This window comes from Cricetulus griseus, assembly GCF_003668045.3.
Source record: "Cricetulus griseus strain 17A/GY chromosome 1 unlocalized genomic scaffold, alternate assembly CriGri-PICRH-1.0 chr1_1, whole genome shotgun sequence".
Classification (NCBI taxonomy): domain Eukaryota; kingdom Metazoa; phylum Chordata; class Mammalia; order Rodentia; family Cricetidae; genus Cricetulus; species Cricetulus griseus.
The window spans coordinates 84,550,982-84,567,361 of record NW_023276807.1 but is presented as its reverse complement, the minus strand read 5'-3'; the positions used below and the strand labels follow the sequence as shown (position 1 = coordinate 84,567,361).

The 16,380-nt window shown below is 38.3% G+C and overlaps 1 protein-coding gene across 10 annotated transcripts in view; it reads right to left on the bottom strand.

Annotated features, from left to right (window-relative positions):
• The window catches only part of Ehbp1 (EH domain binding protein 1), a 270,164-nt gene that overhangs the window by 122,779 nt on the left and 131,005 nt on the right, over positions 1-16,380 (bottom strand). For 8 of the 10 annotated variants that reach the window (XM_035453507.1, XM_035453512.1, XM_027388045.2 and 5 more), the window contains 2 exons: positions 15,082-15,319; positions 3,799-3,982 (listed from right to left, as the gene is read on the bottom strand). In XM_035453507.1, the coding sequence (XP_035309398.1) occupies positions 3,799-3,982; positions 15,082-15,319 (422 nt within the window). The remainder of the gene's footprint in view (positions 1-3,798; positions 3,983-15,081; positions 15,320-16,380) is intronic. The other 2 variants (XM_035453510.1, XM_035453511.1) reach the window with 1 other exon arrangement.

The following is a 16,380-nucleotide window of genomic DNA, read 5'->3' as shown; positions in this document are numbered from 1 at the left end:
ATGAATTTTAATATATTTGATGTTTTAAATACCTTCAGGTATTTACTTTTTCTGTAAATATTCTTCCCAGTCTTCAGAATTTAATGTTATAAAAGCTATTAAAACTTTTTCTTTATAGTAATATGCATGCCTTTGAAAGTCAAACGCATTATTTAGTATGTCTAGATTGAAATCTCAACTCTACTCACTTTGGCACAATATGTACCTAATCTAAAGTCTCGAGTCTTTCTCCAGAGAGACAATACAAATTCTATTTCTTTTATAAACTATTTTCCTAACCTGTCCTCCTAAGTATAATGCCTATACAAAGGATGAATGTTCTGATTCCACTTGGATTTTTTTATTTTTCCTTCTAAAATTTCAATCTCATTTTTTACCTTGAATTCTAAAGAAAATCTTTCAAGTTTGACTTCTACCTCATTGATGTGGCACCATGGTGGGGAATTTACAAGGTACAGCCATGTTGCCTCATCTACTACATTATCAGCTGTCTACAACTTAAGGGCTGCTGCTTTATCTCTAAGAACTCCTTCCTATTCTTAAATTGTATTTTCCCCAAATTTTAAAATCAAACACAAAGAAAAGTTACTATATAGTAAAGGTCTTGTTATTCTTTATCTAGAGCCAACCAAAATTACTATTTTAACTCAGATCATTACTTCTTATGATAACTGGCTCTTTCGACTATCAATGTTCAATCAAATCATGCTAAAAGTGATTAAATATTTATTTTAAGTTTTCTTTTGTTTCTACAATACTTGTTTCACATATTCCCACCTATGCAGCTAAAAAGAAGAAAGGTCAAGTGAGTGCTACTTCTGTTGGCAGAAACACTTTAGGTGTACTGTTGTTAACTAGACATAATCTTTTTCTTTGATGGCAAAGATTGGTCCCCATTTTAAAACTTTTTTGTGAAACTGAAGTAATCATTTATTATTAGGTCCTTGCAAGACAGAAGAATGAACATTTCTTTAAGAATGAAGTATGTCTTACCAGATTTTATGAATACTAACTCTTTAGTTTGTCCACCTGTCAACTTTGAACTTTTATGACCTCCAAAGTTTTCTACACCTTAAATTTTGTAGCCTAGTTTCCTCTTTTGACTCACCCAGTGGTTGGGACCTGCTGCACACTCTGTAATGGGTCTTTTGTTTACAGGGTAATCTATCAATGTCATTGTTTGTGTAACTCTGTGCAAATGCTGCAGATACAGTCCTCTTCCTCGTGCAATAAATAATACGCCAATCACCGATTCTTCTGTATATATCATCAAATATACACCATACACCATTTGTCTGTCACACAGAATTAGTGCTGTTTGTCATTTCTTGTTAACTGCTTAATCTTTATAAGGCATTCAGTAAAAATGCCAAATTTGTCATTTATCACTAAACCTAAAAGTAATGCTTTACCTTATTCATATGCTTTTCCTGAACAGAGAATTTTTGTATATAAAGAAAAAATAGTAATTCAATCTTCACTAGCTGGGAAACTATAAGTATCTTAATTTGGTTACTTTAGTTGATTTAAAAGAGCTACTTTTCAAATATCACAATTTACACATCTACTTTAAAAGACTATTTCTCATGGAGGGTCTTTTAAAAATTAGGATTTTAATCTTTTCATTGAACTCAATGAGAAAATTCTCAGTGATGTTCTTGATGATTGATTGCTGGCTCTTTGAGCTTGCAAGGATGTCTTAACGCTCAGGTACAATTATCAGATGTTTCATCTGGAGCTAGACATGATGGCACCTGCCTGTTACCCAACAATCAGGAGGCTGAAGCAGGAGGGTCATGAGTTCAAAGCCTGAGGTATACTGTTGAGACCCTATAACAAAAATTTAATGTAATCAGACAAAAACCAGGTACGTCCTACCCATGCTCCAGGACTAGAAGGTAGGTTGTTAAACAGGGTACCTGGGGTTAAGATTACAAGTCAGTCACACATAGTGATGCAGACAGCAGGTCTATGCTTACAGGACTCTAACAGGAAGTCTCTAAGCTTTATGCATCACTATGTGTGACTGTCTTGTCTTGCCCTCCTCTAGCCACACCATATGCATATCCAAATATATGTTAAAAGTGATATTCCTATGTGCCAATGAGGTTTGGTGTGATCTCTCAATTTTCTCATTAATACAGCTATGGTCTGAAAATTAACAGATCTTTCAACTTCAATACATTTGGTTTATCTTACTTGTGTTGAGAGGATCGCATGTAGCTCAGGCTGGCCTCAAACTCACTACTGTCCAAGAATGATCTGGATTTCTTGATCCTCAACCTTTGCTTCCTAAGTGACAGAATCACAGACATGCACCTCCACACAGGCCTTCTTAAATTTATTTTGTGTGTGTGTGTGAGATTTCATGTACTGTTCTATGTTCTAGTCTTTGTGTGTGTGTGTGTGGGGGGGTTTACTTTATTTACCCTGTGTACATGTCTAAGGCAAATTCAAGGCAATAGAACTGGTGTCACATACATGCACCCCATGAGAGTGGTACTGAAGAATGGGCATTCAAATAAGTTTCACAGCCAGACTCCTTAAATGATTATGGTTCCATATACCCAGTTAGTGAAAATGCTAAGTTCTACTCTTGTCTCTACTGTTACCTTGCCTTTTATCTCTGGGATCATGTCTATCTTGTTTTTAGCATAACAATCTATAATAATTAGATAATACAGATAACAACAATACATGTACCCATGGTCAAAGTTAGTTACCTAGAAAGTTTGCCCAAACAAACTTGTCAACCTTACCCATGAAAGATACCATATTATTTCTACCCAAACTTTTGTGTATGCTCCAATAGTGTTTTATATTTCCATGAAGTTAATGTACATAAAATTTCATCAAGAGTGACAGTAAACAGCAAATTCTAACATAAGTAAAAGCAACAATAACAGAATTCTTCAATAAAGCATTTCTTTGCAATGAAACATTATGCAGAGTACATGTGCCATGGGTTGTCTCTTCTTTCTTTAGATTAGCATAGGCTACATGTGCAGCTGCTTCCCAGTTTCCTTCTTTAAAGCCCCAATTCTAGTTAGAGACTAGCTCAGTGGACAAGTACATGAAACACCCCAGGCTCAGTCTCAAGCTCATTAGACAAACAAATAATCAAAAAAGGTGTACAATGCATAAAGCAAACCTACCAGCTTACAGACACACACCTGAATTTTACATTCATTCATTTACTGTGTATTTGTGCACGTGTAAGCTTATCCATGTGGAGAGGGGTGTGTGTGTGTGTGTGTGTGTGTGTGTGTGTGCAGGTGTGTATTCACAGACAAAGCCAGAAAGCAACCTGGGGTGTAGTCTTCAGGTGCCATATACCTTTTTATTCTTTTTATGAGACAGGGTCTTACTATGTACTATTAGCTGGCTGTGAACTCAGAGATCTACTTGCCTCTGCCTCCACAGTGCTAGGATTAAAGGTGAGCTACCATTTTAGGCTAGTTTTGATATTTTAGTTTTTGTTGTTGCCCTTGTTTTTAAGACAGTTTGACTCATTAGGCTAGGCTGGTGGCCAGCAAAGCCCAAGGATACAGCTTGTCTCCACCTCCCCGGTGATGAGGAGGGGACCACGTACTATCACACCCAGCTTGTGTACAAACTCAAGTTCTCCGGCTTGCCCAGCAGTGCTTTACTCCATGAGCAGCTCCCCAGACCCCAATTTTACTTTTAAATCACCAAAAATGACCTTTGCAAATCATTAACAATGGCTTTCACTGGTTGGAATTAAATTGTACGACGGAGTAAACATCAATACATGTTTTATTTAGTATAAAATCTTACCTTAGGAGAAGCAGAGAGATCTCTCCCTGTAGAAACCGCTGTGTTTTCATTTACTCCGGTCTTTGGTGTGAGGGTGGGCGGAGCTGGAGCCTTTCTCTTTACTCTCCTTTCAGTTTCCCCTTCTTGAACTATATTGACCAAATTATTTGGAGAAGTTGGCTTAGGCTCATAAAAAGGATTTGATCTAAATGAAAGAAAAATTATCATTAAATGTCTCTGTTCTGAAATGTTCTGAAAACTGCTTTCTCAAATAAACCCAAATCAGTAAAACCTAAAATTTTGAAGTAATGGCTCTTATCTTCCGGCTCATTTCAATCCAGATTTAGAAAAGATTTCTCTATCTTAAAAAATGAACAAACAAACAACCAGGCAGAGCTTGATTCAAGATGTTGATGATGGCAGCCACCAGCACCCAACCCACCTCAGAGCCTGAGAGACCCTCAGGGTCTATGAGGGGAGATGCAGAGGCAGAGGATAAGTCTGCAGAGTGCACGTTGTCTGTGAAAAAACTTAAAAAGGGCAGGTCTCGTGGAAAGATGCTTTTAAAAAGTGGTCTTGGGAAATTAAAAAAAATGGTGACGCAGAGGATGGGGGAGCATGTCATTGCTGAGTGGGGCCTGTACTCAGCCTGCTTGGAGGTGCTTTGCTCAAGGCATGATGGCCATACCTGAGGTGGGGTGGCCAGCCCTGAGGGCTGGGCTGTACAGTGGCCTGGGGCCCTTACAGATCCTGCCCCCAGACTCACTGCCCTGTTGCAAGGCCACCCTGACTCTGGGCAAGAACAGAATATCCGAGATGGGTCTTAATGATAGTCCAATATTTACAGTGTTTCAGAAACCAAAAATCTTGAACCAGACCAATGAGGCATTGCAATAAGTATTTGCATGCAAAGCTGTTTGGGTGAAAAAAAAAAAAAAGTTTACTGTGTGACACACAGCAGTTTGCAATGCCAATTTGATGGAATGTGCAATGGAGAGATGGGAAGAGGGTGGAGCGAAGCAGCAGCGTGTGCAGTGGAGAGTGGCTGACATGGACAGTAGACAAGTCATTGCTGAGTGGGACCAGCAGAGTGGTGTGTAGCAGCCTGGAGCTCATGCAGGATCTGGCCCTGGATGTGCTGTCCAGCCACATGACCACCCTGGCTCTGAGCAACAAGACATCCGAGATGAAGCATGGTTCAGTTTCTGGATTAAGCACCCTTCAAAGACCTTCATGATCTGTGCTGTTGCCAGAGGTCAAACTGGTATCCGTGGTCCATGGTACAGCCAGGGGCCATGCTAGCGTTTATGGTCCATGCTGCCTCTGCAGGCCATGTTGACGCCTGTGGTCCATGCTACCAAGGGATCCATGCTCCCAGGGGAGGCCATGTTGATGTCTGTGATCTGTGCTGCTGCCTGAGCCCACGTTGATATTCATGGTCCATGTTTCTACCAGAGGACATGTGGATGTCTGTGGCCTGTGCAGCCACCTCAGGCCATGTTGAGGTCATGTCCTTGCTGACATCCATAGTCCATGCTGCTTCTGAGGGCCATGTTGGTGTCTATAGTTGGTGATGCTGCCAAAAATCATGTTGACGCCTGTAATCCATGCTGCAGTGGAAAGCCCTGTTTAAGTCCATGGTCTGTGCTGCCTCCAGAAGCCATGTGGAAGTCCATGGTCCATGCTGCCACTGGCTGTTACAGGAAGGGAAGCCTCTTTTGCAGTTGTATTGATGACTGAAGACTCATAATTGAGAATGAGAGACATGGAAGGCTTCTGTGGCAACCTTTCCCTCCACTGTTCCCCAAATTAAAACAAAGCAAAACAAAACAAAACAGTCCAGACAGGAAGCAATTAAAGAAAGTACTTAAAAATTGTGATAAAGATGCTGAAGTGTAGCTCTTCACAGTTGACAGTTTCTGGCAGGGGTGGAGATGGGGAAGGACTCAGTTTTCTTTAAGAATTTGGCCATAGGGAGCTTGAGCATGCTCCAATCAGTATATGGACAACACAGACTGGACTTGTAGTTTTTTCTTTTTGCAGAGAGTACACAAGGGTGTGAGGGTGGACCTGGGAAGAATGGGAAGTGAATGTGATCCGGGGGGGTGCATTGCATGAAATCCCCAAATAATCAATAAAAAATACTGTGCTAGAAAAAGAAAAGTACTAAAAAGAAGATTATGTGCAGGACCTCAGGAAAACCATGTTTAAAGATGGGGAGTGCCTCTATTTTTGGAACTAGAATAGAAATGTGGGTTTTTGTTATTATTTTATTTCCTTTATGCTGTACTTTCATAATCACATTTTCTGGTGGCTGCACTAGCCTATGATCCCACAACAGAGAATGCTGGTTCTCCTCTCCCCACATCCTCACAAGCATTTGTCATCTTATTTTCAGTAACAGTCACCTGAATGGGGGTAAAGGAAATGCCCAATTTTAATTTTTTACCTCCTCAATGCTGGTTATGATGAACATCTTTAAAAGTGTTTCTTAGCCATTAGCATTTCTCCTTTGAGGTCAGGGTATTATTCAGTTCTCTAGCTCACTGAATGGGTTTTTCTCTTAGTCATTTTATTCCTATGTATATGCTAGATACTAAGTCTCTGAAGATGAAGGCTAGCAAATATTTTCTGCCACTTGCAGGCTTTCTTTGCTATATAGAAACCTTTAAGTTTCATGAAGTCCCACTTGTGAATTGTCAGCCTTATTTCCTACAGCAGTAGAGTTGGGTTTTGGGCAGGCTTCATTCTTCTGCATGTGGATATTCACTGTGTTCATTTGCCCATGGCATTCTTTTCTCTAGAGTTTTATTTTTTGTCCTTAAAAAAAAAAGTATCTGTAGTTGCATGGCTGGTTTCTGGGTCTTATATTCTATTTTCTTGATCTATGTGCTTGTTTTTGTGTCAGTACCATGCTGTTTTTATTACTATGGATTTGCTGAGTTATCCCTGTATCTGGAAAATGAAGCCAACTTGATCATAATGGATGACTTTTTTGAAGTGTTCTTGAAACCAGTTTGCAGGTACTTTTCACTACATTTATTTTCTGTGCATGTGTGTGTGCATATCATGACATGTATGTGAACGTCACACACATGAGAGCTGGGGTAAAGCCATGCAAGTACATTATTGAGAATTTTTGGATCAGGGAGTTTAATCTGTAATCTTATTTTTGTTGTTGTGTCTTTATCTAATTAGCTGTCAGTACAACACTAGCTTCATAAGAGAAATTTGGTAGTGCTCCTTCTTTTTCTATTTTATGAACAATCTGAGAAACATTGCTTTTAGTTCTTTAATGCTCAGCTAGAATTCTGAGGTGAACTTGTCTGGATTTGAGTATTTTTTGGGGGCAGGGTGTCAGGAAGTCTGTTTTGTTTTGTTTTTGGGTTTGTTTAATTACTGCTTCACTCTCCTTCCTTGTTATAGATCCAATTTTTAAATTTTTCTTCTTGGTTTAACTTTGGCATACATTTAAGAACCCATGTATTTCTCTCTGATTTCCCAATTTGAATGATATGTTCTTGAGGTATGTCCTCATGGCTTCTCTATCACACTGATATTTGCTGGAGTTTCTCCCTTTCATCTACAATTTTATTACTACAGGTCTTTTTTCTCTTTTGAAAATTTTGGCTAAAAGTTTGTCAATATTGTGTATTTTTTCAAAGAATCAATTATTCCTTTCATGAAATATTTTTGTTTTTTTGTCAGTGATTTCTGCCCTGGTTTTAATTTTTTTGTTGTTATTGTTCCCTAGTTTTAGTTTGGCTGGTTCTCATTTTTGGAATGCTGTAAAGTGTATCATTACATTGCTTATTTGTGATATGATTTTTAAATATAGGCACTTTGGGGTTTAATGTTCCCTCTTGGGGAAAGGTTTCATTGTATCCCATAGATCTGAAATGCTCTGTTTTCATTTTCATGTGATTCTAGGAGCACTTTAAACTTTTCTTTTTCAATGACCAAATCATTATTCAATAGCATATTGTTCAGTCTTTGTGAATTTGTATATGTTCTGCTCTTTCTCCTGCTGTTGAATTCAAGCTTTATTCCTTCCAGTGTCCTCTGAAGAGCTGGTATGGGAGTCATAAATTGCTTTAGCCTACTTTTGCATAGAAAGTTTTCCATCTCCTTCAATTATGACAGAGTGGTATGTTTTACATATGGATTGACAAATGTGACTCTAAGAACTTGAAGTGCACCCTTCCATGTCCTTGTGGATTTTAGCGCTTCTATTAAAAAACTCAGTTGTTGACACTTGACAGTGGCCCACTGGGCTATTGAACAGATCCAACTCTTCTCCTTCATGCACCTTGCTCCCTCCACTCCTTCCAAAACCAGATATGACAACCTATATGGTTGAGATTGAGAAATGTGTTAAGTTGAAAATGAAGAAGACAGAAATGCAAAAGAAAAATCCTCTAGCTTCAAAAGAAATGACTGACAACAGAAGCAAGCTGGTGAATCGTTGTGAGGCAGTAACACCAATACCCACTGCACATCTCACAAGTGTTGCCTTACACTACTTCTTCTATGTGTTTAGTTTTGTCTTCTATGTGTTTAGTTACTTTCTACTGCGGTGAAGAGACACAATGACCAAGGCAACTTATAAAAGAAATCATTTAATTGGGGGCTTGCTTACAGTTTCAGAAGCTGAGGAGCAAGGCATCAGGCAGAGAGGCATGGTGCTAGAGCAGGAGATGAGAGCTTGTATCTTATCCATGGGTTGAAGGCAGAGAGACAGAGAGAGAGACTGGGCCTGACATGGGCTTTTGAAACCTCAAAGCCCACTGTCAGTGAATCTCCTTCAACAAAGTCACACCACCTAATCTTTGCCAAATAGTTCCACCGCCTAGGAACCACACACTCAAATATAAGCCTATGGGAGCCCTTTTATTTCAGACCACTACAACTCTGTAGGATACAGAGGTTCGACCAGGCTTAAATGCCTGCGCTGCCCCTTTCACATTAAGTGTCAGAACTGTCAACAACAGAGGCCAGGCCTGCATCTCCCGCCAGCCAGTCTGGCGGCCAGGAAAGGGAAAGAATGTGCATGCTGAAGGAAAATGATGGTGGGGTGAGCTGAAATCTACAGTAAAACTTAAGACGTCCAAGGTTCCTGCAGTTGGTAAAATGCAGTTTAGTCAGAGCACCATCCTTTTGTCAAATGATTTTAATTATTGGAATACACAAATTTTAAAAACTAAAAGAAGAAAGAAATCAGCTGTTACTCTGATGGGCCTGCCTTTGTATGTCACTTTCCATCCCCACTCCCCTTTCTTCTTTAAATCCACTCTTGGTATTTTGGGATATTTCATGTTTTGAATATAACAGAATGATGAGATAACTAAAGATGATCTTACTTGGCGAGGGCACCATGCATGGTGTCTGGCCTCTTCGGTGTCTTATGGTGGCAGTTTCGTATATCCTCTCACCTCATGAGTTGGGATTCATGTGATACTGTGGGAGTGTGTGCTAAGGTGGCCTCTGACGTCTTAAGCTGGGGGTGCAGGCAGATGCTATGCAAGTGTTCCAGGTGTGGAGGAACTGTGCAGTCTCTTGCTTCCCCAGTCAGCGCAGGCAACAGGGTGGGAAGAGTGACAGCGCAGGGTGAGCAAGGGTAACTTTACTCTGGCTTCACCACCTAGGTTGTGGGGGCAGTGGACATGTGAGGGAGGAGTGGGAAGTCTGGAGGCCTGTAGCAGTTATTCTCATGGGTCTACCTTCATATGTCATTAGTCCCTCTCCCCTTTGCCTTTGCTTCACTCTTGTTTTGTTTTTAATATTTCATGTTTAGAATATAATAGGATTCAGATAGTTTCTTTTATGGTGCTGTTTACTGGTGTTCTATTTGTAGCGGCATCTCTTTTCCTAGATTTAGGGAATTTCTGTCTATGATTTTGTTTTGTTTTGTTTTGTTTTTGTTTTTGTTTTTCAAGACAGGGTTTCTCTGTAATGTTTTGGAGCCTGTCCTGGAACTCTCTCTGTAGACCAGGCTGGCCTTGAACTCACAGAAATCTGACTGTCTCTGCCTCTCAAGTGCTGGGATTAAAGGCATGTGCCATCAACACCCGGCTTCTATCTACTATTTTAACATCTACGGTTTTAATGAAACTACTTTTTATTGTGTGAAATTCTTCTTGTACCCATCATTCATAAATTTGATCTTTTGTAGTGCTTGAAAGATCTTGTATGTTCTATTACAGCAGTTTATTAAACTTGTTACTGAGCATAGGGTGGCAGAAGAGTTTGTCTATTTTGGCATTCTTTGTTATCACTGAACACAAAAGAATTTTTGCCTTTGAACTACGCACTAGAATAATAGGTTAGTTATATCATTAACTACTGTCCTTTGAAAAATATTAAATAAGTAGAAAAATAAAAACATTAATTTAAATGACATTATTTGTTATTATTACTTATTGTTTAGAATTATAGAAAGATGACAATGTTGATTAGCTTTAAAAATATACTGAAAATACAAAGCAAGGGTATAATAAAATCTGTAGTCTTTTCCTTTTGCAAATGTTTCACTAGAAAAAAATTTAAATTAATTAAAATGGACATGTAGCTGAATAAACTTAGTGAGGGAGTTCCTTGAAAAAAATGACACACATCATACCAGAAACGACTGAATATGGATCCTTAAGAGGTGCGTCATACAATCCCTAAGTCCTTATCAGCTTCCATTTTGCCACATAAACTGGAACCTACCTGTCAAACACACAGATACCTGAGAAACCTGGGCAGTCCCTTAGCGTAAGGGCACAAGCTAAACAGCAGCAAAGGCACACCCTTTTCTGGTACTGATAGATATGCTGGGGCACTGTGGATTGTTTTACACATCAAAGAACTTGGTACTATTTATTGGGACCTATATGATTTTAGGTCACAAGACACAGGAAGAATGTGGTAATGGAGGATGAGGCACAGGAACTTAAAAGGTCATAAGTTCATTACTGGTTATGACACAGTATGAAAAATTTATCTGTGCCTCTGGTATTATACCTACAAACTTCTGGAGAGAAAAGGTGAGAAATACCAATAAATAAATACCACCTAAGTTGTTCTGGGAGTTATACACTAGTGGAAATGCAACTTTTAGAACTTCTGTGCATATCCTTTAAAAGGCTTTTTTTTTTTTATGGATTTGCACTGCTAACCCTGGGCGATTGAGCAATTTAGAAAACTTTTAAAAGCCTGGCTCTGGTCAAAAGGAAACACCTAGTATTCTGACTTTAGTTTTCACAAAGGCATTGAAAATGTTTAAGTAAACACTCTGTCTCCTTAATTTGTTAATAGGAGACAGCAGGGTGTGTATGCATGTGTTGTGTAATATCCGTGCATCTGGGACTGACTGAATACTTGTACTTAAAGTTTGCATTTATACTCAAGTACTCTAGGTGTGTGGCTATTACTCAGCACCTACACCACCCATGAGGAACTTCATTTTGATCACACATTAGCTGTTCAAAGAAAACAAGCATAATAACTTGAGCCAATTTTTTTTTTTCAGGATTCGGAACAAGATGATTTTTATGTTGTAAGTCTAAGTACTTGAGGATGTGAGTTTTCTCAAAATGTAGCCACAGGGTCATAAAGCACATGTAGGAATCTCTTTCACAGCCTTCCGTGTGTGTGTGTGTGTGTGTGTGTGTGTGTGTGTGTGTGTGTACATGTACACATGTATGTACCTGTACCTATGTTTGTATGTACATGTTTGTACCAATGTATACATGTGTACATACAGCTGTGTGTTCATGTGTGTGTGTGTATCAATGTGTGCATGTGTATATATCTGTGTGTGTATACATGCAAACCTGTGTGTACATGTAGAAATCTGTGTGTGTGTGTGTGTGTGTGTGTAAAGTAGAAAATGGTTTAGAAACACAGTTCCAGAGCAACATAAAAAGATCAAATTCCTTATTCTATCAAACAAAAGCCCCCAAATATTTAAAGTTGATCATTACAGTTCCCTTAAATAATATTTTTTCTAAGTCCCTGCACGCCAATCATTGCTAGCTTGATGTGGTACTCTGCTGCTCCTTGCTAACAACTGCAATAATGTCTATTGGGAAACTCAACTCCTAAAGTACACAGTTCCGATGATGAGAGCTGACCATCATACAATAGAGGGGTTACATTACTCCACAAACAAATTTTGATTGTCATATGAGGTTTTTTTCAATCACCATCATTTCAACTTACCTCTCCTATTTTAAAGATTTTTTTCCCATTAAACTACATTTTTAAGGGTTAATACTTTTTCTGATATTTAAATTTTAATGGCTAACATTCATTTTTCTAAGCAGAGATCCATTTCAAGTAAACATACCATTATTGTTTATAATATTTATGCTTAAATATTTTACAGGTCTCCTCTGAACCTACAAATTATTCACATCAAAGAAACCCCAAGCACAAGAATTCCAGGCCAGGAATAAATCATTTGCCATATTTCTTATAATAAATCTTGAAAATCTTGGTCCTATTAAAACAAATTTAAGTGCCAATAATACAATAAATGGTCCAAATGTGTACAATTAAGTAAACTTTTCACTGATTATCACAGTAAGAAAGCAATATTCCATTCTCGCCAGTTTTCTTTCGAGAAGAACCCTCTTCTCTCCTGCCTTCTAGCTCTAATCAAAAGACTACTTAGTCCCCTTCTCTCATTGTAGTTTGTACCTCCTAGAATTTTTAAAGAATGATATTATATAATACACATTTTTGAGGTTTGCCTTCTTTCAGTCAGGATGATGACATCTTAATTCAGCCAGGCAATAACTTATCAATAACTTCCTACTCTTTATTCCTAGGTAGAATTCCACTACATAGGCTATGACTTACACCTTTGCTGACTGATAGACATTTTGAGTGCCCCCTTTTTGTTATTAGAATAATTAAAACTATTGAAATATTCTTGTAGTTGTTTCTATAAACATTTCCATTCACTTCTCCTAGATCAATAACCAAAAATGGAATGGGTGAGTTAAATGTGATTAATGTTTTTATAGATCAGTGATTGAACTATTTAAAACTCTAAGAGTTCTATAAAAGTCAGTGACTCCAGCTGGGTGGTGGTGGTGGTGGAGGTGCATGCCTTTAATCCCAGCATTTGGAAGGCAGAGACAGAGATCTCATTTAAGAGTTCAAGACCAATTGGTCTACAAATTGAGTTCCAGGACAGCCTGGATTGTTACACACAGAAACCTTGTCTCAAAACACAAAATAAAACAACAAAAACAAAAATGAAAGAAAAGAGAAAAAGAAAAAGAAAAACAGTGACTCTATAGCCTTGGAAATACTTGGCACAGTCAGTCTTCTAAACTTTAGCCACCTAAGTGCATGTGCACTGGTATCATACTGTGGTTTTAATTCGAATGTCCTTGAAGACCAATGATGCTTTCTTTCCAGTTCCACTAGCTGCTTTCTTCAGTGTGAAATGCTCAAATTACACCCCTTTTCACAGTTTGCTGTGAATATTTGTCATTATTGTTGGTGTTAGGGAGCTTTTGGTGTTGGCTAACTTGGCCACCAATGAGGCAACACACGTCTAAGCATATACCTCATATCTTAAGTTTTAGGAAATTGTCCTCTCTACTTAGTGGAAAAACAGACTATGCTCCATCCTAAATAAATTTCCCACAATTATCATGGACAATTTACTCACACATATGCTCCAATCAATACTCAGCTAAAGATGAAGAAGAACCTCTACAAAGCTCTGAAATTCTGAGGGTTGCCATTTCCTCTCTAGTACTCAGTTTGCAGATTTTACCACATTGGTTTATTAATGTTGGTGCCATATCTGTAAATCCAAACTATGTCTCCTCACTTCAGGGAGACTTTTGGGGACAGTGTGAATTTTTCTAACCCCAAAATGTTGGAGTCATTTCCAAATATGAACTTGAAGGACAACTGTAGGACACAACTTTTTTCTAGTGAATTATTGTTCCTTGCAGTTTGTGTTCAATGTCTTTTTTTTTTTTTTTTTTTTTTTTTTTTTTTTTTTTTTTGGTTTTTTGAGACAGGGTTTCTCTATGTAGCTTTGGAGCCTATCCTGGCACACTCTCTGGAGACCAGGCTGGCCTTGAACTCACAGAGATCTGCCTGCCTCTGCCTCCCGAGTGCTGGGATTAAAGGCATGCGCCACCAACACCTGGTGTGTTCAATGTCTTAAAAGCACTGTTTCAAATATTTTATTCATTTTTTTAGTTGCTTAAGACTAGATACTAAATCCAGCCTGTGTTATTGCATCATAGCTAAAGTAAAAGTTTAGTTGTTACTCTTTAAATGCACTCAGGGCCCTCGGCATTAGCCCTGTGCAACTCCAGGGCTTGTGATGTGAACAGCTCCCTTTTATCTCCCACCTCAGGTTTGAGCAAAATGGCGGCTCCAAGTACACTGCCTATTCATACTGAGCTTTGGGAAATGTCTCAACAAGTCTTCTCATCTATCATATATAACTCTATGTTCCCACAACAGAACTATGACAGAATTGAAGAAAATGCCTACAAATTTCAACCAAAACCACCGACATGCCAGTTATAGTGCAGTTTCAATGAAAAAACACAATTGGAATTCCAACCAGATTCCACAGTCTCCCATATTTGCTGCTTTAGGGTAGGCAGACAGACACCTTCATGAAGAAAATAAAGGTTAAAAATAAAGCAATTCTGATGACCAGGAGGACTGCTGCAACAGACTGTCTTCTGGACATGGCAGGGGTGTTGGTACCACAAACTGCTGTCTGTACAAGACCACAGCAGTAGACATTCAAGATGCATGGAGAAAAGGTTCACAAGGTCCCACCCCTAACTGAAGAGCTATAGGCAGTCAATGGCAACTGAGGGAGGGAAGTTTAATTTCCCCCTAAGTGATCAGCCATAAACTCATGTGTATACAGCCTGCACTAATTAGACTCAGTAGGGTCTTTTCTTTTTTTGATTTGTTGTTGTTCGTGTATGTGTGTGTGTGTGTGTGTGTGTGTGTGTGTGTGTGTGTGTGTTTATAAAGGAAAAGAACATAAATTTGAGGGAGGAATGAAGGGGAGAAATGAAGTAAATACAGTGTACTCATGTATAAAATTCCACCCCCCTCAAAAAAAATCACTATAAAACAAAGAGACAGGATCTTACTGAAAACGTATTCTCAAAAGCCTTTATGGTAGCAGTGTGAGTTACATGATAATTTATACAATGCATATAAATATTTTGAACCCCCTGGTTATATTTCAGAAGGGTTTCCTTAAGTGATTATATAGACAAAACTGTGATCATAGCAAAATAAAATAAATGTGCTTACTCATCGAACTCGTCTTCACTTTTTGAGCTGTCAGCATAGAGATACTTGCTCATGTCCACGGGTCTCAGGGTTTTTCTTTTTGTAGAATGGGGTGGAGAATCCTTTATCATTACACAGGTTTCAGGCTCATCAAATGGGTTCAAATGCTGTGGAGTCTGTACACCTTTAAAGGGATTATAGCTGTTATTATAAAAAGATTCTTCTGGTTTTTTAGGTGACGTTGTTTCAGTGACTGGTTCTATAAAACAACAGCAAAAGACAGGTTAAATTAACAGCATATGAGAGCCTCTATTTTTAATGTTGTCAAAAATAGGTAGTCTTGAATTAATGAACTATGAAGTTGAGAGAGTACAAAAGCAATAATGAAATAAGAATATATTTTTGAAGAAATAAGGAGCCCTAAAGCTCAAAAAAATGTAAACTGTAGGATTTCTTCTTACTTCTTTAGGACAAGAACTCTTAAACACTGCCTCTTTAGAATGTTAAAATCTCATGTCAGCCTTAAAAAAGGCGATTTTGTTTTAAATTACACATGCATGTGTATGTGTATGCTTGTGGATTTGTGCATGAGTTATATTCCCTGAGGTTAAAGTTACATGTGATTGTGAGTCTCCTGATATGGGTGCTATGAAATGAAGAAGGGTCCTCTGTAAGAGCAGTACAGGCTCTTAACCTCTGTGTTATCTCTCCAACCTTCCTTATGACAGTGTCTGAAGTATCTAATTACTAGTATGATAGCATATAAATTTCAGAAGTTTTAAACTGCTTGGGAGCGCTCATTGTTTATCTTACTACAAGAGCTTGCCATCCCAAATTAAGGCACAATAATTTGATTTAAAAAAAAACAAAAATGGATTATATTCTTTTGTAAAAAAATGATACTTGGTAGCTATACCAGTTCAGGTAGCAAAACATTTACTCTGGACTGTATATGACATAGACTCATATGTCACTGATAGGAGAGCATGTGTGGATGAAGACAGGATTGTGTGCATTCTACCACTGAGCTACATTATATCCAGGTCTAACCACAACCTTTCAGAGCCAATAAACTTTCATCTAATCAACAAGAATAGCATAAGGAAATTCAAATGTCTTATTAAAAGGATGCTTGGTAGAGCTGGGGATTTAGCTTAGTGGTAGAGAGCTTATTTAGCAAACACAAAGTCCTGGGTTCAGTCCTCAGTTCTGAAGAAAACAAAAGTGTGATGGGGAGAATTAAACCAGGATGGTAAGCTCACAAATGTGCTATACTAAACTCACTTTTAAAACACTCAAATTTTAATTTGAAAACAAATT